Genomic DNA, 23,039 nt, shown 5'->3' with positions numbered 1-23,039 from the left:
GCTTGCGGTCGGGTTGTTCTCCTGCTTTCTGGGGATACCTCAACGCCTGTTGAGGACTTCGTGCCCGCCGTCGTTGTGCGTCTGCCTGCAGCCGGGTTGCGCTTTTTCCTGTTGGGTTCTCCGCGACACTTACTGCGGCCCCCTTACGACGGCCCGTTCCGGCCCGCCCCCGGTGGGGGTGCCCTCGCCCTCGTTAGGGCCCCTACCCGCTCCTGCGGCCCCCTTTCGTGGCCCGTTCCATGGCCCGGTCCTCACCTGCGACCACACCCTCGTCGGCCCCTGTGGTGCTTCCTCCACGGGCGCAAGGATTTATTTTGCCCTGTTTGAATTCTGGGGGGGCTTGTGTGGTGACCACCTATTTATACACTGGGTTCATAATTCCAACTGGGAACTACAGTTGCGGCTATTGTTCCCTCACGGACATTTTATGTGTTGCCTATATGGTGTGTGCCCTCTTGGCTCTTTCTCTTGTCGACCCGGGCTGCGACCCGACAACATGTCCTATTCTGTTCTCTATTAAAGTACCCTTTCACATCTCCATTGCACCGCCTCCGACTCCATGTCCTCGACACTACACCGTTCAACAAAAGGATACCCAACATCTAAATATTGGATTTTTCTTTCTTAGTAAGATCCCATTTTCATTACAATTGTGGTCTTACCTTGACTTGAAGATGAAGTCCATGCTATCCTTCTGGACAACAATCTCTATTACTTTTTTGTAAAAGTCCTCCTTATCTTCCTGTAATTTGAAAAGTCTAGCTTGTTGTTTGTGTCTACCGTCTCTGCGTAGAATAACAGTAGCAACAAGAACCTGTAGGCGCATGTGCGCCCCCTTCAGTGCGGCAGAGGTTATGGCTGCCTCCCCTGGTGCTTTTTTCATTGCCGTTGTATGATGAGACCAGCGAGCCTAAATATCATATATACGTGAAATAAGTTATTTAGAGACTATGGATGGCGAGGACAAATGTAATAAAGGGATCTACAAACATTACATTGGTGACATACAGTGAGATGGTAACAGGCATGCGCTTAGTGCCCGTGCTCCAGCCAGTTTCTGTGGGGTGACGCATTCTGAAGTGAGGCAGAGCTCATCTGTGTCTCACCTCACCCCACAGTAACTGGCTTGAGCACGCTCACAAAATAAGTGCCCGCGTTAAATTAGTGGCCGCGCTCCAGCAAATTACTATGGGCTTACGAGAGGCAGAGCTCGTCCTTGCCTCACTTCTCATCGCTACCCGTAGTTGTAGCGGAGCTCGGCGAATTTGCTGATTTTGACTTTAAAAAGCGATTGGAATCATACATAAAGCACATTTACAACACAGATCAGTGGAGACATTTTATTATTATTATTAATATTTAGTTTTTCTTTAGTTGTTTTTCCGTTACATTGGAGTATGACAGGTGAGGCTCTGCCTCCCCTGCCTCCCCTGACCGCACGTCGCTGTTCAATGTTTTTTGCAAAACATATTGAAATGAACTTATTGCACATATTAAACCTGGAACTAACAAAGCTTAAATTATTTCCTATAAAAATCAACATTAAACCTTAAACAATCAGTTGCCTTCATTTCTTAGGGCTCTCTCTCATTTCTTATGATTACATTTTTCCACAGGCCAACAACAGCTTCAAAAAAACTATTTCCCTCAACAACAAAAAACAATATGCCCTGTTGTCGCAAGAAAAAAAGTGCAGAAGGAAATTTAATCTCAGTTTGCTGCTCGGTGATCTAGTTCAAGCCAGATACTTGGCATCTCATCTTGGGTGCAAGTTCATCAATGTATGGGCTCAGGCTCTGAGCTGAGGAAATCCTCAGGATTGAGTGAAGGTGTGTGTGCAATATACCTGCGGGTCAGATCTAATAGTAATTAAAAATTATCCTGCGGGCCGAAATTAAATCCACCAAGGGCCTGATTTGGCCCCCGGGCCTTGAGTTTGACACATGTGCTCTAGGGGGTCTGGGGTACGCTCCCCCGGGAAGAAATGTTTGAACATTTTAGAGTAAAATGCTTCAATCTTGCACTTTGAGCACACAATTACTAGAGACTAGATCTAGGGGGTACAACTCTAAAAACCCCATGAAAAAGATCGGTTTACATTTTAATAATCAAATAAGTATGTGAACATAACCAATAACCTACCATAGCCAATAACAAATAAATGTAACTTATTTTATTTTTGTTGTTCATTCATATCTTATTTTACCATAGTTAACATTTATTTATTTATGCATATTTGTTTATCTCTCCAGTTTTAAATGATATTTTTGGTTTACTGTCCTATAGTATACATTGAAATGATTTCAAACCTGTTTATCCCAATAATTATAAAGGAGTGCCTTGGAAATATTTATTTACATAAATTGTGATCAAAATGTTTGAGACCCAGTGAGATAACTAATGTTAACTATCTGAACACTCAGAGTCCTTTACCTCACTGAGCCTCTCAGTCTGACAGGAAAGAGCTCTCCTCCACCCTTGTTATAGAAACATCTTCTTCTTATATCCGTTAGCGCAGCTAGCACCAGATGCTAATAACAACAGCGCCCGGTACCGGTGCGCCCTCTCTCTCTCCCTCGCTCGCTCCCACTCTCAATCGCTCTTTGGATGTGAGCTGTGGGCGCCTGATAAGCCAACATCCCCCACTTTCATCACTTACAGCGCCCATCGTACAGGGCAAATGAAAAGTGTAACCGGGATGAAAAGGGTGTTACATTTACTTAATTATGAATGTTGTGAAGGCCAAAAAATTAGGATGAGCACCAACGGTCAAACATTTTTTTTTCCCTCCCAGGTTTACCAGCGCAGCACCCCCCCGGAGCTGGCGCCCTAGGCGACCGCCTATGTCGCCTGTGCCAAAAACCGGCCCTGCTGAAAGGAATAAACCAGATGAATATACGTAATATATATACAGTATACATATATATATATATATATACCTATAGCACTATGATGAATGTTGAGCTGCATGGTGCGAGCAACCAAGTTAAATACTGGATACGGGAAAGCTAGCCTGGCCCTGTCAGAAGGTAACACAATCCACTCATTCACAAACGACTTATGGTTTGTTAAAGTAGGCTTACAATAATACAAGTGAAGTCTGCCAAGAAACAGTATAGGTCAAATAACTCATTGAATTGACATGTTTTACTGTTATGCAGATTATTTGGTAACTTAATACCAATTTTTAATTGGTATTAATTAAAAATATAATTGTAAAATGTAAGTCTCCCGCTCTTGTCACCGTTTAGGCTTTGCGTTTGAACTCCTATGGTCGCGGACTTGAAGGGAACGACTTCCTGGCCTTCCTGACATCCAGGAAAAAGGTGAGATTCTAAACCATTTCAAGGCCAAAAGCAAGTTATTGTTTGTCCTCCTGTGTTGTCTTATTTCCTTATCTTTCTTTCAGGTGTAACATCTACCAATCTACCAACCAGCCAACCATTCCAGACTAATATCTACTGGCTGGTCAGGCTGGTAAATGTAGCTTGTCAGGCTGGTTGACCATTTTTCATAGTCTTATAATGTCAACAGTTTTACAACAAACTGTGACTTTTTTTTACATGGAAATGTTTTTTTAAGATTGACAAACATCATATGTGTAATTCATGGCACAATTCAAACGGGATCGAAAGATACGTTTTCTCTCGCCATTGACTTCGATGCATAATTTTTCCGAAATAAGGTCCTATGAGTTCCACCGGAAAGGGAGGGACTTCGCCTCTCCATAGAGAGGCGAAGTCCCTCCCTTTCCGGGGGAGCTCATGGGACCCCGGAAGCGGAAAATTATACATTGAATTCAATGGAGAGAGAACACGTATCTTTTGATCCCGTTTGAATTGTGCCACGAATGACACATATGATGTTTGTCAATTTAAAAGAAAATTTTGCAAGTCAAAAAAATTAAAATGTGTCGTAAAACTGTGAAGTAACACATTTTTTTGTGTTAAGCCGCTCAGTGAACTACATGTCTCTGGTCCCGCACAATACGCGTCACCAACACAAAGATGACCGTCACATTGGCACATTTCACCTCATTCTTTCAGAATGAGAATAAAAGTATAAAACGAGGTGAAAATTACTACAAGTCTGGGCACGTTGAGAGCTGTACATACACGAAAGGGGAGTTAGTCGGTTCTGTAAGAGCCAGCATGCAGGACCGGCTTTACAAGGTTTCGGTGAGTAATATGAGTGCAATGTTTAACGTTAATGTCAGTCAATAAGGAGGAGAATGAAAAAGAAGATGATGAACCACAGACCCGGCATATAATGACTGCAGTGTGCAGGGCTGTGTTAATTTATGTTACTGTTATCAATAGCATTAGTTGACTGAGAAAACCGTCAAGAAAAAAAGTTTAGCGATGTTACGAGTCGACTAGCATAATATGAACCACGGCTGTGATTGACAACCTGGACAGCCAGTCAGAAGCTAGAATGCCAACATAGAGAGCCAATCAGAACCTAGAACGGGTGTACTGTATACGGGTGTGTATGCTGTGGATAACATTAGTGTTCACAAGAACAAGGTACACTCCCGTGTTTTGTTTTAGTTGCTCTTCAGATTGAAGCGGCCAGTTTTATATCGACTATATGTGTGATCTCCTTTCTACATCTCGTTGTGTCATTTGAGTTTATTTGCTGTGTGTAGATTCAAGGATTTTGGTTATCTTGTCAATTTGTTTGGTTATCTAGGCACAGCTGTTTGTGACTCCCTCTGGTACACTGGTATGTGTTTTCCTAATGTAGAGAGCATTGATTAATTCATAAACTACACACTGAGTCTAGGTCCTGACCAAATCCTTTTTTGTTGATCAAATGTTTTTCAAAAATGTAATACACATTTAAAAAAATACAATGTACAATCACAACCAATAAAACACAAATTACAAAAAATTCAGAAAAAACAAACAACAACAATCAGACAAGAGGACAAAACTATGGAAAAATAAACCCTCCCACCCCCAGATCTGGACCATCCTTGTATTGCTCATTCAATCTATTATAGCATGTTAACAAACATGGTACTTACTTTATTTGTACAGATCTACATGGGAGAGGATGGCGCGATGCAGAGCGCTGTCTGTGGTTGTGCACGGGGGATGTACAAATGCAGCCACGCTGCAGCATTGGCAATATTTGCCATGTGGCAGATCAGCTCCACAGAAGTTGAGTGCCAGTGGAGGAAGCCTGGCACTTCAAAAGTAGTCCAGCCGGTGTCTCAACTCTACCAACAGCAAGAGGAGACATACAACCCACTGGCCAGAGACATCGCCACTGAGGAAGTAGACTGGTTCAGGTCTGCACTGAGGGGCGCAGCGTGGCATGGCATGGCTTTTGTCACCTGAGCCAGAGCTGCAGCCTCAACATCAGGCCATTTTCAACGTGCCGGAGCTGGTGAAGGAGCATGGGGGTCATGGGCTTGAGGCAATTCTTGCCTCAATGCGACTGAGCAGAGACCAGCAAGCTGCCATCCAGACAGCCACCGTAGGACAGCAGACAAATCCTCAGTGGCAGTTACACAGGCAGGGCAGGTTGACAGCCAGCAATTTTGGTGCTGTGCTGAGGTCGGGACTTTCATCCACTCCATGCGCGTCCCTCATGAAGAGGGTGCTTGGAGGGTACAATTTAGACGGGAGTCATGGCTGTCAACTGGGGAGTTGTAAACGAGGTGTGTTTGGCCAGTGTGTTTGGCCTTTTAAGTGTGACACAAATGTAGTGATAAATGCTTCACCTGACCACTGTTCCTAAATAAAAAAAGTTTTCTGCATCGTCAGTCATTTTTTCCAAATAATTACCAATATTTCACAAATTCTTCATGTCAACTTAAGAGCACAGCTTTGTGTCAGCTTTGCTTGGTTCATCTTACTGGGGGGCAGCTACATGGATGTCGGTGCAGTCCACAATCATTTTGCAGTTGAAGGCAGAATTAATTTATTATTGACTCAGAATGAAGCACAACTTCATGTCATACAATACATTGACTTTATTTGTAATTGTGTAAAAAGATATGAGCATTTATTAGCAAGCAGGACCTGCAGGAACAGAGAACGGTGATGGATGGAGCTGGGAAGAGAGAAGAATAAAGAAAACAGATCAACTTTATTATCGGATATTAAAAATTCAATTTCAAAACAAGTTGCCGCTCCTACAGTTTTATAGTATGTAAAGATGATTTCACATGACCTATGCAAAATATCACTCAATACATGTGTCTCTCTGGGGGGTGCATTGTGCCTTTGATGTATATAAATAATATACCATAACCAAATACTATTACGTACAGTGGAAATCAGGTTGCCAGAGCAGGTCAGTCCAGTGTGCATGTTCCTCAGGGTCTCAGCAGTTACAGGTGAGGTAAAGAAAATAAGAGAAAAAGGTCAGTAACAACACTTTAAAGTAACAACACTGAATAATTATCTCTTTTAATAATTTTCTCTCAGTAATCACTCAACTACTGTCTTTCCAACAAACAGATTGACTCACCCTCACTGTCATCACAATGACACATGTCCAGAAGAATGTCATGCAAAGCTCCCTGCCTGCCTGCCTTCCTTCGACTCTCCCTGAACTGCTTCCTTAGCACCCGGTGGAGGGCGCAGTAGGCTACTCTTCAAATGTTTCACGAAATACTTACCATGATGACTACTCTTACTGTTTAACATTTTGGTGTACTTCATGTAATAAAATAATAACTTCATGGTAAGGCTACTAAAAATGACAAGGCTAAGTAATGTAATGCTAACTAACATGCTCGCTACTCGTCGCTACTAGCTAGGTAGCTAACTTGACTATGTTCCATGCACAACATGTATGATATTACCTGATATGTCTGATCCAGCGACTCCTGGTCCTTTCATCAGACGGGAAGCGATAGAACGAGCAAGTGGTATGATCACTTTTGTGATTACAACATGGTACAAAGCACACGGGCATCTTGTAAAAGTGAATGTATTGGAGCAATCTCTTATATTTATTGGAGGGAATAAATCAGTTATGAAATCTTCTTCTTCGCTTTAATTACGAGTCGCAACCACTTGGAGCATTATCGCCTGTGACATCACATGCGCGACCCAGAATGGGATTTGGGATTTGTAGTCTTTGTAGTCGCGTATTTTTCATAGTCTTATATTTCAACAGTTTTATGACAAAATGTGACTTTTTTGACATGGAAATGATTGTTTAAGATTGACAAACATCATATGTGTAGTTCGTGGCACAATTCAAACGGGATCAAAAGATACGTTTTCTCTCTCCATTAAATTCAATGTATAATTTTTCGCTTCCGGGGTCCCATGGACCGGAAGTAGATGGGCGTGACTTCGCCTCTCTATTGAAGCTCCCTGCAGCAGCTGACGCTAGGCACTAGGACCCAGCAGAGCAGCGAGCTGTAGTGTATCTCCTGTATCTGTCAGCGTAGCCTCTGCACGCCTTCACTCACTCATGGGCCTGAATTATATTTCAACAACTCTCTCATGGACAGCATCAGCAGCGGAATGGAAACAAACGGCACCAAATGTAAGTTTAATTTTCAACCTGAAACTCTGTTGCAAGACTTACTGTTAGTGGGAGTTGTGCCGCTGTTTCTGCAGTCTGCAAAGGTAGATGTATATGTGCATGTTTGTTTTATGTGTTAATTGATCATTTGTGGCTGTCAACACTGTGAGATAATCGTATCTCAAAACCACTGCTTGTGTTTCCTTCCTCCCACACCTCCTACTGCACCACCCTCACTGAGGCTTCCACTTAACTGGTTTACTGGGGACATATGGGAGAAAACATACTTAAACACAGTTATATATCTCTAAGGTTGTGCTGTCATTTAATTTAATTTGCTATCATTATATATTACAGATTATATTCACTTTGTGTAGAACCAGGAACCAATGGTCTAAGACACTTCCTTTTCCCTGTAATTCCCCCTCCTGTTGTTCATCTAAAACACAATGGTAGTGCACATTGAACATATAAATAATGTTGCTTTGGTCTCTCCTCCAGCTGCTTGGAGAGGCAGAGAACCAAGCACTCATCTAAAGTTTGATTGTTGTTATAGAAAGTGGACCTCACTCATCCTGAGTCAAGTCAAATATCTGGATGTGGTGAGATATTTTGAGATTAAGCAGTAATCATTGTTTGATATCGGACACCACCAGCAGATAATTCTTCATACATGTCTCTGGAGAACTTGTGTTTTCTGTTGAAGTGGCAAGAAATACAAAAACATTTTTCCTCACCATGTGTTTTTCTCTAGGAGGGGTGCAGTTGCCCCCCTGCACAGTATAACATTGTTCCACATTGTAACTGAAAACAAATACAATTGGACAAGGCTAGAAGTAACAAAATAAACACATAGGCCTACCCTATGTGTGACCCAACCCAGCATTTCAGACATTTCAAGTGATTTTAAGTTTGATGTGTTTTTACAATTCAACTGATGTTGCGGTATCATGTTACTGCTTTGAAAGCTGCAGAAACTTGAGTGCTTTACATAGACTTGTTGCCAGCTGCCAGGTAAACATGTGAGAGTGATTATAACATCCAACTTAATGGACATTTTTTAACCTAGCTGACTAGAGGTGAAAGGAAATGGGAAAGTACTTTAATTTTTTTTCCAGCAGCTTTTAACAACTTTTTTTCAATTCAATACAATTATCCATGATATACTCATTTGCCATCATTTATCACCTTGTCACTATATGTGGATGTTAGCAGTCTATTTGGTGTGTTTGCAAAGTCTAAAGAAGGAAGTCTTGTTGGGAGAAATCCTCTCCTGTCACTCCCATCTCTCTCAACACACACATTCTGTATAAACACAGGAATTTAGCTTGACTGACTTTCAATCAGAGCTTTGTGTTTGTGTAAACACGGCAGGAGAAAACATAGGGTGTCGGCTGGTGATCCCAGGGGAGCACCTTACAATTTACACAGTCTGTAATTCCCTGACAGGCTGCTGCTAAATCACTTTCTCCTTGATTTTGTTGTTGTATGTTTTTTATCCATTAATTAATTTAGTCTACAAATGTCAGAAAATCACGACAAATGCTATTCACAACCAGACAGATCTCAAAATGAGACCTTTCAAAAATCATATTCTTTCGGAAGAACTACTTTTTCAAACCATCTGCAGACATGCAACATCATAGGCCTTTTGTTCGAGTGTCCACTTTTTGACTGTAAGTCTTTAGCAGATAAATATTCCACTATGTTCAACATCTAAATGCTACCTTTATACGTTAACTGGGTTTTCAGAGATTTTATTTCTGCTCCTTGAAGTCAAATTAAGTTAACCAAAGAGCAAAGTTGATGGCCATAATATCAAAACAATTTGCTAACATTTGTTAAAAACATAGCTCCCAAGTGTTTAAGGAAGTCGGATAATAACTTCATGATTTATTCATTTAGAGTCACTGCTAAAACATTCACGTTTATAAGTAATTTGATCCATTGTTAACATTAAACAATGATTCGAGTGGAGGTTGACATTTCTTAGCTAATCGTCTCAAAAGTTATCCGTGTTTATTTTCTGTCCATCACAGCTTGCTTTGTAGAGTTAAACAAGTTCAGCTATCAATGTTGCGCAGGTTGATGAGAGGCAGGTATGAGCCTGTTAGCAGCTTCTTGATATGCACTATCCAGTCCAGCTGGAGCGACAGTGTAATACAAGTTTTGTTTCCACGATGGGAAGCAGAGCACCAGGTGGGTGTGAGAGGGGAGAGGCTGCCCCATAGAGATGCATTGCAGTGGTGGGATTGTCTGTGTTGAGCTCAGCAGATATGATGAATCAATTGTGGCTATTGTCAGGATGTTTTGGAGCATATGAAAGAACTTGTGGACAAAACAGTGATCGGCTATATAGGCTCCACAATCATGCATACATGTAACATTCTGCTCATGTAAGCACAAGTCTGTAGCATGTGCATTAAACCCCGGCTCGATGCTCGTCTTTCCTTTAATGAGAGGCTCGACATTCCACTGGAATATCTATGAAAAGAGAACCTGTTTGTACGCCTATGGGATTTCCCCCCCTTATATGTTATTCATCTACAAATCAACCATGGGTCTGAGAAACAATACATTTGTCAGGCTTGTGGGGAAAGTGTGAGAATAAACAAGGATTCAAGTTGTCAACAGTTGAGTGTAATTGTGGTTTAAATGGGTATGTGTTCATGGGGCAAAAGAGCAACATTAAAATGCAGTCTGCTGTCGTCATCTCGCCAGTTGTCTCTGACCTCACTGATTGTGCATTTATGCCACGCACCACTTTTCATTTCATATTCAGTTATCTGAATTTACACATAGCTAAACAGAGGTGACAGAGAAACACAGAGCTCTATGTATACAATTTTGACGAAATGCTCCATTATTTCACAATCAAGGACTTAACTGTTGTAGCTTTAGCTCATTTAACTAAAATATAACGCTGTCAAATCCTCAATTGAAAGCTGCTTTTGAATGTAGTCCAATGGGGCCACGGATACTCACAGTTTGTCTTTTGGTTCAGTTTAGTGTCACTGCTACTTTTAGTCCTATATATATTGTTTGGGAAATCACTTCTTTAGATGCAACTGTTAAATAATCTGTTGTAAAGTTTCCAATGAAGACATCCTGTCTATTCTCTCAGCCGTGCTTGGTACCAAATACCTTATTATTCTAACTAAATGACCAGCTAGAATAATAAGGAGATATAAGGAAAGAAAATCCCCATCCTATATTTTAATTGTATATGAAAGGTTCACAAGTTCCTTTGTTTTGTTTGCTCTACCAGACTTTATCAAGAGTTTTGGAGACATCGTATCAATGTGCAGACTTGCTGACGCTCATATATACATTATATTACATATATATGCCCCATCATGCATGAGCTGTAAATCATGGATGATTTTGGACCAGCCCTATAAGAAGTGGAATTCCCCTTTTTAACCCTCGTGAGATGAGAAGATGACTATGATTCATGTCTGAGATACATGTTAAGGTTATTGTGTGTAAGTGAACACATATTGTGCATGTGCCAATAGGCAAGAGTCATTCATTGCACAGCTGTTTATATTGGGGGGGTTTCCATGGCAATTCATGGCACAACATTACAGCCGTTGCATGACACTTTGCAGAGGTTGAAAAGTGACTCTGCCTGGGCTTTGCATGCATAAAGGTACAAGCCCTATACTCCCAGGGCAATTTCAGATTTATTTGACTGACTTGGCAGAATATAAAAGAGTCTTGGATAGAAGACTTGCCATACCTGTCCTCACTAAGGTTTACTATCTGTAGTTTGTCATCAGCCATAATATAGCACTAAAATATGATTGATGTTAATATGCAAGTATAGAATTGTAATATTTAGCATGAGGTACACATGCAGTTAAACAGAGCAGGGTAGAGAAAGTGCAGACAAAATATGGTTCTGACGTTCTCTCAGAAAACATGCTGGAAAAGCATTTACAGTGTGCTATTTGTTGTTGTATCATTTAGTACAATGTTAAAATGAAAAAAAGGCCTAGTTCATGCTACATTTAACCTTTAGCAACTACATTAGCAGTGGCCATTCATTAGTGATTTAGTAATGATACAAAAAGTGTTGCAAAACTGTAACTAATGTCCTGCAGGTCACCCTTGAAAAAGAGATCTTTTGATCTCAAGGGGCTTTCACCTGGTTAAATAAAGGCTACAAACAAACAAACAAACAAACAAATGTCATGTCTATAAAGTAGAATGATATACTAATAAAAACAAACTAAACTTTAATTTGGCATAATACAAGGAGACGGCAGTTCAGATCATCCACATAGGAAGTAATGCTCTCCATGATGGCTAGGTCCAGACAACAGCAAGAAGTCACTGAGAGTGTGTCCTTGTCCTCTGGTGAACAACTGAACTGGTTGTGTACAGGCGTGCATGTATATTCAGTGTATATTACCCTTGTCTGTGCACCATCAGAAAGGCAGAGCTTCCACTTGCAGAATAGCATCTTTCTCAGTGTGAGTCCTTTTCTGTGAGAGAGACATAGCATGGTGATGATCTCATGGACCCGGGGAAGATAGGGCTCTGAATAATACCCAGTGCACTGTAGGGCCTTTGTCTGGCAGCAGCAGGCTGAGTCAACCTCTGTGCCATCTCAGAACTGAATAAATCAGAGAGCAGCGTGAAAAATGAGGTTTAGCACACAGACATCCTCTACATCATGGTCAGTTGGTGACCTTTGATCTTTGACCTGCGACCATATTGAGAAATTCCCAGATGCACTGTTGCAACCTGGCCATGGCTACTATTATATGACATGTACCCATCTGTCCACTGTTTAAACATTCTTCTTTCTAGAGTTACTGGGGAGATCAGCCTTTCCAATAATGCATTGGAAAAACAATACATTAAAAGGAAGGACTAAATGAAGGATTATTTTATTTTGTCTTGTTTTTAGTTTCCTTTTTCACTGGAGCATTGGCAATGACCTGCTGCTTATTTTGCAGAACCATCTGCCTTTTATTGCATAACGGTAGTAGATGGAAACAACCATTAATTTGCAGTTCTTTTGCTGACTTTTTGCTGAAATGTTGTCAAGATTTGCCATAGATCTACATGAAACCATGGCACTGTGGAATATTTATATTTGTTGTTTTCCTCCATTTCACCTTATACACAATGGAAGTATTTCTGTGGCACAGTACTTATTTGTTTGTGATGCCTAACATCTGTCAGATTTGGCTACAGAAAACATGTAATTTGATCCCTGATTTATTCTCACTAAGACAAGGCATGAACATTGTGTGTGTGTGTGTGTGTGTGTGTGTGTGTGTGTGTGTGTGTGTGTGTGTGTGTGTGTGTGTGTGTGTGTGTGTGTGTGTGTGTGTGTGTGTGTGTGTGTGTGTGTGTGTGTGTGTGTGTGTGTGTGTGTGTGTGTGTGTGTGTGTGTGTGTGTGTGTGTGTGTGTGTGTGTGTGTGTGTGTGTGTGTGTGTGTGTGTGTGTGTGTGTGTGTGTGTGTGTGTGTGTGTGAAAACATCAAAGGCTTCTGTGCTGCATTGCTGGCCTTCAACAGCTGGTTAATGTTTAAACAGGTGAGTGGGAGCTCACAAACTCACAATTCTCCCACTCCATCACCATGGAGACGTCCCAGTGGCTTAAGAGGCCTAATGACTTTGAGAAGATTTCTGTCGCTGCAACAAACTAATTATTGCGACCTAATTAGAAGGAGTGAAACACAGCTAGAAAAAGACCCCAGTTAAATTATATCTACGAGTATTTGCAAGTCGGGGGATTTAACCTAAACTGCTTTACTCTAGGCAGATGTAATCTAAGGTGCAAGGCTGGGAAGTAATTGTGCTGTGGAATGTGTGCTGCCAACTCTTAAGGCTTTGCCTAATTTAAGATTATAAAACTGTGTTTTCAAGTAAGCAATCACAATGTTGTTCAATGTACCAGGGAATTATTCCTGAAGTAAAAAAAACTAGGGTAGAATCTTCCCATATGTAACACATGGATTTAAAGCGTGTATTTTCCTGGACTGTTTCCATCGACAGTGTATTTATTGTATTTGTGTGTTCACTTGTGGAGTGAAGGATGTGATTCTTTCTGTATTTAATGATAACCTGAAGCACCTCCTCGGCCGTGTACAATAAAAACAGTGGGGAAAACATGTTTTTTCCCCTTTCCCCTTAATTTGTATAACTTTACGGCTCCTCAAACAAATAAGCTTTTCCACATGCTCCCCTCACCTGCTGCTAAACCTCAGATTGTTTTGCATTGTGCATTCAGTTTGTATGTTTACCATTGTATGTGTGTCGAAAATGTCCGTCCACATAATAAATGACCATATCAACGCCATGAGAAAGCACTTCACGCTCTAATTGAGACTACCTGCAGCAGCTAAATAAAGGTTTTTAAATATAGCACATTCAAAAGCTCCATTATATTGTCATCTCCTGAAATATGGTTGTAGAAGCAGGCATGTTCTAACTATATCTAGCCAAAGATCTAGACACTGCATTGAGAAAGGGGTCACTAGAGACTGTACAGTAAAATTGGGAGTGCGTCAGCTGACAGGAAGAGGAAACAGAAGGCCGGAGGTGATAGGTGATGTCATCAGTAGAGGCAGGAAGCCCATCTCTATAGGGGGCATTTGGGGCATCCCCATAAAGATGGTCAGCCCATTTACTAATGTGGGACAGGAAAAGTGCTTTGTTGGTAGAAGGCAGAGTAAAATCAAATCCATCTCCAAGGTTCCTCAGTAGTTGGCTAAGAGAGTTAGTAAGCATGATCTTTAAAAGCTGCTTTTATGATTTACATTTTAATATGATGCTTTAGTCTGATAATCTGAAGTAATGCGTCGCCAGCAACGAACGCTTTTTGACGCATACAATTGATGTTTGTTCAAGGAAATGTTTTGACTTGTGAATTAATCAAACACAAAAGAATGAATCACACGCAAGAAATCTGAGTCAAAATTGCATTTGAATCCTGCTGTGTTTATCCACCTCAAATCCTTAAATGATGACTATACTGGCCAAACATTAGTAAGAAGACAGTTAGGTCACAGTTGCATTCATCTTACTCATCTGCCCATCATCCAATACAGTCTTTGTTTACCTATCGTGGTCTCCGGGGATATCAGTTTGTGAATGTCCAGGCATGTTTAGCGCTTTGGCAGAGCAGAAGCATCAGACCTGGAAAATGTGTGGAATCTGAGGAGTAGAGTGGGAGGAGATCTCATCATGATAGGGCACAGGCTGGTGAGAGATGGCATTGTTGGCACCGCTCTTACTGTAATTAAAGACCTCCAGCACATCTGGTTATCTGGTTTACCTCACCTGTGTTGGTATGTGTTGGCTACACACAGCCTGCTGATGTACACAGGGCAAAGAGGGGTGATAAAGTGGATGTTTTTTAGATCTTCATACTGTATGTGGCATACATTTTTTCATCTGTCTTCTAAATGTTATGATTCAGCCTTTTTCTTTGACCCAGCTTTGATGACCGAGTTGGATGGTGGTATTTAGATAAACTTCACACGGCATGAAGATAACATTTACCCAGCTGACTCCTTACTGAAAACCCTCTCTTGTGACTCACTTAACATGAGATAAGATTGTGCTTTTCCACATACAAAGACAATGTTTTTCATTTCCTTTCAAAAGTCACTGGGGCATATTGTTCAGCCGGCCTCATTGATGACACAACGTGAGACAACCACACTTTGTGTGTGTGGACACCTCAAAGCCTTCAACCTGCAGCGCTCTTTCATGTCCGATCAGGTTGGGAAACTGCTGTATATTCAACATGTCCAAAGACAATAAGGAAGGGGGACTTCCAAGAAAAGCACAGCAGTTTTCATTAGATACTGATCTCTTGTGGAGTTGCAGATGGTCGTTTGAGATTATCTCAGCCACTTTTAGTTATAACTATGTTTTTTATTGTGGACATAATAAACCTAACTCTAACCTTAAAGGTCACCTATTATGCAAAATCCACTTTTTCACGTCTTCTATACATAGACATGTGTCCCCTCTGTGTAAAGAGATTCTTAAAGTGTCATGGAAAAAGATTAGCTGACTTTTTGTCCTGATCCATTTATGAAAATGATCTGAAAATGAGCTGATCAGATTTTGGCCAATTTATGATGTCATAACGATGTTTTGTCTTGTGTAACCATTAGCCAATCACCAACCAAGGTGATCGGCTAATGACCCCCCCCCCCCCACCTTATCACCTGAATCTCCTCCTAGAGCACCATTGTGTTCTTTCTAACCAAATATCTCTCAGAGGGGCTCCTTATTTTCATCTAAAGTAAAAGACAGAGAATCAGCACTTTGTAAACAGGGCTGAAGCAGAGGGAATTACGAGATGCTGCAATGATCTGTTTGGTATTTCAGCCAAACACTTCAGAGACATGTTTTGCATATATCTGAGACCTATAATATGTTGATGAAAAACAGGTTAATAGGGGACCTTTTAATCAATTTTTTAACAGTCTGTTAGTCTGTAATCGCCAGTCCTGAACACGTTAGTTTTACTTAAACATCTGGGGGTAATTGTACCCAATGTGAAGAAAAGTGATGTATTTTTACAACATGGCGTGCTTCCCATCCCTACTCTGGCATCCATGGTCCTGTGTGAGTTCACATCTTTACTGGGAAGGTCAGAGGTCACATTTAGTCATAGTGAGGAGTGGTTTGTCAGGCCACAACCAAGTCTAGCAGGGTGTGTCTGTGGCATTTGTCACAGTTAGAGAGGATATCGGAAAAGTTGGGAAAGACTAGAAATGCCTCAGGGTATCTGGCCTGTGTGTGTGTGTGTGTGTGTGTGTGTGTGTGTGTGTGTGTGTGTGTGTGTGTGTGTGTGTGTGTGTGTGTGTGTGTGTGTGTGTGTGTGTGTGTGTGTGTGTGTGTGTGTGTGTGTGTGTGTGTGTGTGTGTGTGTGTGTGTGTGTGTGTGTGTGTGTGTGTGTGTGTGTGTGTGTGTGTGTGTGTGTGTGTGTGTGTGTGTGTGTGTGTGTGTGTGTGTGTGTGTGTGTGTGTGTGTGTGTGTGTGTGTGTGTGTGTGTGTGTGTGTGTGTGTGTGTGTGTGTAATTAGATGGAAGGAGAACTTCCTGCCTACATTATCAAGCAATTAATCATACATTTTTCTACACCGACATCCTTGGAATTTTTTATTTTGAATCCTTTTTATATGCGCAAGTCTGACTTGTTTGTCTACTATTTAATTGCTAGTGGTATTTCGGCATTGTTTTTCACCAAGATCAACTTAAACTGTCTTCTCTTGACATTTTTGAAGGTTTAGTTGGGCCCCTTGGGCGTCTATCCTCAATTATTTTTGCCGCTGACAAAAATGTATATGATGCCCTAATTATCATTATTTTGAAGTACCAAATGTTAAAAATGAATGCCTTTTTTAAAAAGCATTTTTAAAATCCGATTTGAATCATAAGTTTGCAAGTTATACTATTTGAAGTGTTTTGCTTACGTGCTAACAACATTTAGCATTTGAGAATGTTAGCCTTTCTTGTCAAATAAATAAAACAAGTTTAGTAGCAAAACCTTTTTTTATATACAGTAGTTTTACATTTATAAATTGATCAAAAAAGGTATTGTTTGGTATTACTAAGGGTAATTACTAATCGTTTTTGTACAGTAAGACTGATGCTGCTGTTTGTGTTTGCTTAAGCAGCAGTGACCGTTATTTGAACATTAAAGATCACCTATCATGCTATTTTTAGGCAATAGCATACTGTAGGTCTCAGATATATAAAAATATATAAAAAACATGTCTATGAAGTGTTTTGCTGAAAATACCGAACAGATCACCCATTCTAGCCATGTCTCATATCCCTCTATTTCACTTCCTGTTTCAAAAGTGCTGATTTGGGGTATAAAGCTTGAAAAAAAAAGAAAGAATTGATTGAAAAAAAAGGAGGGGGCTGAGCTCATGCGGGACCCGGCAGCTACTGTCTAAACTAAATACTGCCATGATGAAACGCCATATCTTGGATTATCAAGGATTATTTCTGAAACAGTATGGAGCTCAAAGGCTTTCTCTCTTGCCGGTTATACCACAAGGTGAGTTCCTTTTTATTTCCTGCTTCTTCACACACATGCTCTCCAGTACAGGTTGGCTCTGAGTGTTAGCGATGCTAATGTATACACAGCCATTTTATGCCCAAAACAGTAGGGCATTGTTTCTAATAGCAACGTTCTGATAGTGCCGTGGGTCCACATTTCCGATATTACGTCATATCGGACGGAAATCTGGATCAGCTCCGTTGTACCGCCGTTTTTAGAGATTTGGGTACGGAGGATAAGAGAGAGGGTTTTATTTTCTGACGCTGCGTGAGTTTTTATATATATTTATGCATAAAAGACATTAAAAAAGTGTATTTTGCATGATAGGTCCCCTTTAAGACTAGCATCAAAACACATTGTATCGCTTTCTTTCATTAGTTTTTTATTGGAGAGAAAAAAAGGCCTCTGTTTTTCCACTTTTGATTAAATAAAAATATCACCGTGGATTTTGTTACCATCTTCTTCTTTCTACCAACATCTTCCTATTTTCCATACAGATATGAAATCTTAAATTTAATTTTTGTAGCTCTCTGCAGGAAAATGTTCTAATTTCACAATGTATTACTAACTAAAGTGCATTCAATAGTTCATATCAAAAAGGGTTAAATGGTCACTCCAGGACACAAACAGGACATCTTATATTTTGCATTTCTCATATAGCTTTGTAGTGGCATCCAAGGTTTCCTTTTGCCACTATAGAGCGGGGTTGACGACACGCAATCCAAAGCAACATTTTTTTATTTATTAACAAAGAATTATTGGCTTAAATTGTCTCAAAATAATATCTAAATCAATATTTCGGCGATATACTTTCTTATATCAATTATACTTTGCAGTCGAATTTGCAACACTAATTACTGTTTAGAATTTGCGGTCGAAAAACTGTTCCGCCCCCCGTCTCATCAGGTCTCATACAAAGCGGCTGTCCTAAATTGCCTCACTTAAATAAACACCGGAAGGTATAAGAAAACAGATCATATTTGCGATTTCAAATAAACAACCATTTTATCAAAAGATATTCACCATGGCAATATAAATCATTTTCCATCATTGATTCATTTGTCAAATTATGAATCTAAATAAAAACGTTGAGTTCATTGTGGCTCTAACACACCAGGACACAAACAGGTGATCTTATATTTTGCATTTCTCATATAGCTCACAGTTATTATTGTGTAGTATTGTGCAGCCACCTGACACTGATTTCATCCTGCAACTGATACACTAAAAGCCTACACTTATGAGAAACAGTGCTGTGTTGTGTCAGTGTTTGTGTGTGTTAGTTGATTTATTGCTGAGCTTGTGTACTGTCAGTGAGTGCCTGTGGGTTTGTTTGTGCAGCGTTGTACCCTTGTGATTGAAAGGTAGCATGTCACATCGTGTTGGGCCTCATGAGTCTGCCTCAAGGCAACAAGTCATCCACGTGTAACTCTGAAAGGTCTCAACATGCCTCTACCTCCACTCCAAAGCCTTTACCCCAAACCCTTTATATTCTCAAAACACCCTCACTGGGAAAATGTTACTGGTATCAGAAAGTAGTTATGTGGTACTACAATGCCTTACTGTATGTGGTGTGTCAGTGGGTTAGCTGGCATCCTCTTTTATGTGTCACTAGTTAAAGGTTAGACTCTGAAAGAATAAAGAATGTGAGTTAGCTATTAGTCGACATGTGTGTGTTTACACAGCTATAGCCTTTCCCAGGTGCTATACGATCCCTAGGATTACAGCAGAGGGGCTTACACACACACACACACACACACACACACACACACACACACACACACACACACACACACACACACACACACACACACACACACACACACACACACACACACACACACACACACACACACAGAGAGAGAGCACCTCCACAACCACAAACCCTACCCCCCAAAAAGGAAGAGAGGAGGGGAGACAGAGTGGGAGGGGAAGTATAGGGAGATAACAGAGGAAGGGAGGGAGAGGTGAGTGTGAATTCAGCAGCAGGCAGACTGCAGCTCACCTCCGCTGCAAGGACTTCACAGGACGCAGCACACAGGGAGGCTTTGATTTTGGAATATCTCCTAAAGTATCCGCTTGGGTCTGAATGAACTGCTTTCTCCTAACTAACCTTGGAAAATGGTGGGACTCTCATCCACTGCTTCTGTTGAGGGTAAGTGTGGAAGCCTTTGCAGATTGTCAAGATATTAACGCAGCAGGTATCTGAAGCTTAAGAAGGATTTGTTAATACATTCAGAACAATGGAAAGACACACAGGCTGGGGAGGTGTTGTAAACAGGAATCGGGTGATGGTTACTTTTTTGCAAGCTTGCTGAAACGATAACAAAGATGTAATTGTTGAGAAAGCAGCAACTTGAGTCAAATATTGAAACACTGTAATTTTTAAAGTCACCAGAGAGTCTCTGTGGGATGCAAATCCGTATTTGATTAGCTTGGAATGTCTGCCTGCAACAGTATTGTGAAATTGTGTCACTTTCCTCATACTGGGGAGCTGTTCCTCTGTGTGTGATGTGTGGCAACACAAGTAAACCCACCATGAAGAAAACTTTTAGAATGAAAAGGAGGAGGCGGAAAAACCCTGCACACCCGATTCAGGTCACATTAATCTTCATATCAAGGTTTGTTGGACATGTTGGCACAGGTGCTCTCTGACATTACTCACCCCCCCCCCCCTCTCCCCAACTCCATCAGGTTGTACAGACGTTCCGCTAACGCAAGCCTCTTTTAAAAGGTCTGAGTCCGCACTGTTTAACAACTTCTCTCTATTGATGCGCACAAACACACTTTGCAGAGTCTTGCACTATTAACAAGGTGAGGAATGTGTCCAGTGTTTAACAGCAATTGTCATACGAGTGAGAGGAGGTAAATGTTTGAGCTCTGAATGGCTACACATTCCTGCATGGTGCACCGGCTGCACCCGTCTTTGAGCTCTATTGGTGTCTTCTCTGATGCACTGAAAGGTTATCTGGATGTAGACTCTTGATTTGGGTTGTCCTTCGACCGTATTTCAATGTTTTTATTTCCCAAGATTCTGTTGAGGTTTTCAAATTAACTTTGTCTGTCGTTATTATTTATGATGTCATCCCCTTAAGAAATCCCTTTCCTGTAGTGTGTTGTGTTGTATAGGATTTTGTTCATCTAAATCATCTGCAAAAGCAAAAATCCTGGAGAGGGAGTTTCTCTCTCACACACTCCCCCCCCCCCCCCCCCCACCCTCCCCCCCCCCCCCCCCCCGCCTGAAACGCCTCCATTAGACTCCTTTGTTTACTTCCATAACATAGTGACAACACTATGTAACACTCACGCTTGAACACATTGAACGTGAAAGGCTAAAGGGCGGGTCATCTCTAAGCGGTTGACCAATCACAACAGAGCCGGCCAGCTTATCAATCAGAGCAGACTGGGCTCTGGTTTCAGACAGAGGGTGAAAAGAGGTGCTGCAGAACAGGCAGTATGATACAAATAAAGAGCTTTTTGAACATTATAGCATGGAGACATGTCACAGTTGAAGCACAAAATAAAAGTATTTTTTTTGTAATTCAAAACTATTTTTATTGATTCATTCAATTCAATTTTGATTTAGAATTGAAATATCAATATATAAATACAGTAAAGCTTAAAGCTTCAAAATGTTCAGTACAGCCCTGGTTTTCCTTCTTGTAGCTGCAAATGTTGTAATTTCCCCCCGGGTCTGCCTCAAAGCACATCCAACCTGTTTTCATGCAGCTTTATAATCTTATGCTCATGTGTAGTTTCCCTCAGGTGTTCACAGGCTCACAATCTGTTTTATCTGGCTTTTAAAGACATCAAAGACCAACATCGCCCGCACACAAACGCACACAAAATTGCAGCAGAGATTTAAAAGATCATGTGCTGTTTTCAAAGTTTGTGAGTAGTGTGGTGTTGCTTATAAAGTCATAGCTGGAGATTTAAGGGTGGTTTTAAGGGCTTCACGTGCCAAAAATGACGTATTAACTCGCACAATAACACTGTCATCGTCGAATCAGATAACGCGCTTTTTAGAACGCCGATCCAAGTGTAATTGTGAAAAAGCTTTATCACCCCGTTGACACCAAATCCTCGAAAGCTACGCCTTGATTTCTTAGTTGTATTCGATTTAATGCTGACTGGTGTGAATGTCAGCCTCTCTGCTGTGAATGAGTCACGCTAGGGATACAGTTCTGCTTTCTGCTCGGTTAGGGGAAGTCCGGTGGTGCGCTACAGCCAGAATATAAACAGCTGGGACCTCTGGCAGAGAGGCAGCGCTCAGCAGGCCAAAACATCCCCCTCACATGAGTTTCCTCTCTCTCCCCTGACCCCCACGTCCTTATTTCCCTCGGGTGAATCGGATCTTAATGAGCAGACATTCCAGGTCCCGGCACAGATTAATTCCTCATGCCCTCTTCTCAGAGTGCGAGCGGGCTTTTATTACAATAGAAGGAAACCGCAGTCGTAAAGAAGTGGTTGAACAGACGCAGGCCAGCGCACACCTACTGTAGCCTTGGCAGAGCAGTGGGAAGCCCATAGGAAGACCCACCTCAGGAAAGTATGTCTGTCTTTAAGGAGTGGGAGCAGTCTGAAATGTAGAACAAATACCACATTCATCTCCCAGATTATCAAGGCTTTTTTCTTGTCAGTGGTGATTACATACAAGATTGTGCTGTCAGAGTGAAATATCTAAGAGTCCAACTTTCTGCCTAAAGTCATATATGCTCCTCAAACACAAGCACACAACAGGCGGATTGTTGACAGGTGCACCAAAGTTTGCTTCAAACACGTCCCACTAAATCCACAACATACAAGCAATCCTGCGCTACTTCTCGGATGGCTCCCACAGGATTGTTGCTATCCACCTGGGCTCATCTTCTTATTATAGACACATGCATTTCCAAAAATGTGGTCTACCTATGTTGTAAATGTATTATCTTTTCAATTTACACACGGCATCTATTGCACGTCTGTCCATCCTGGGAGAGGGATCCCACCTCTCTTGCTCTCCCTGAGGTTTCTCCCATGTTCCCCTTTAAACTGTGGGGTTTTTCTTTGGAAGTTTTTCCTTGTACGATGTGAGGGTCTAAGGACAGAGGGTGTCGTATTGTCATACTGATATTCTATACAAACTGGGAAGTCCACTGAAACAAATGTAACATTTGTGATATTGGGCTATATAAATAAACATTGATTGATTGATTGATTGATTGATTGAGGTGTGCATGTTTTTCATAACATGTCGATTCTGGATAAATCGATATACTGAAACATTGAAAACACATAAGATGGATAGATTTGTTTTATCTCATTTAAGTTCACTCAATGTTTTCTGTGTGTTTCTATGTCATTTTGAATACATACCTTGATATTGGAAAGGGTTTCAAGTCTCATTTCTCATAATGTTACATTGGCAATACATGATTGCTCATTTTTCTTTCTTCCACTTTATTTCCTTTTGCATGTCTGACAATCTCAGTGGATTTTGAATGTCTACCACCTCA

At 41.0% G+C, this 23,039-nt stretch overlaps 1 protein-coding gene and 1 long non-coding RNA gene across 3 annotated transcripts in view; one reads left to right on the top strand and one right to left on the bottom strand.

Annotated features, from left to right (window-relative positions):
- Positions 1 to 5,963: 5,963 nt before the first annotated feature.
- LOC307033183 lies at positions 5,964 to 7,317 on the bottom strand. The gene is made up of 2 exons (XR_013806408.1): positions 6,282 to 7,317; positions 5,964 to 6,063 (listed from the first exon to the last, which is right to left on the bottom strand). It is a non-coding gene; the product is annotated as an uncharacterized lncRNA (long non-coding RNA).
- Positions 7,318 to 7,355: 38 nt separating this feature from the next.
- afap1l1a (actin filament associated protein 1-like 1a) overlaps positions 7,356 to 23,039 on the top strand; it is a 28,017-nt gene continuing 12,333 nt past the window's right edge. Inside the window, exon 1 of one of the 2 annotated variants that reach the window (XM_079671544.1) lies at positions 7,356 to 7,515. In XM_079671544.1, coding sequence (XP_079527670.1) covers positions 7,473 to 7,515 — 43 coding nt within the window. In that variant the 5' untranslated portion in view covers positions 7,356 to 7,472. Of the gene's footprint in view, positions 7,516 to 19,506; positions 19,700 to 23,039 lie in introns of those variants that run through there. The other variant, XM_079671545.1, reaches the window with a different exon arrangement.

Source organism: Notothenia rossii (genome assembly GCF_949606895.1).
Source record: "Notothenia rossii genome assembly, chromosome: 3".
Lineage (NCBI taxonomy): Eukaryota > Metazoa > Chordata > Actinopteri > Perciformes > Nototheniidae > Notothenia > Notothenia rossii.
This window is presented reverse-complemented; position numbering and strand designations above follow the sequence as displayed.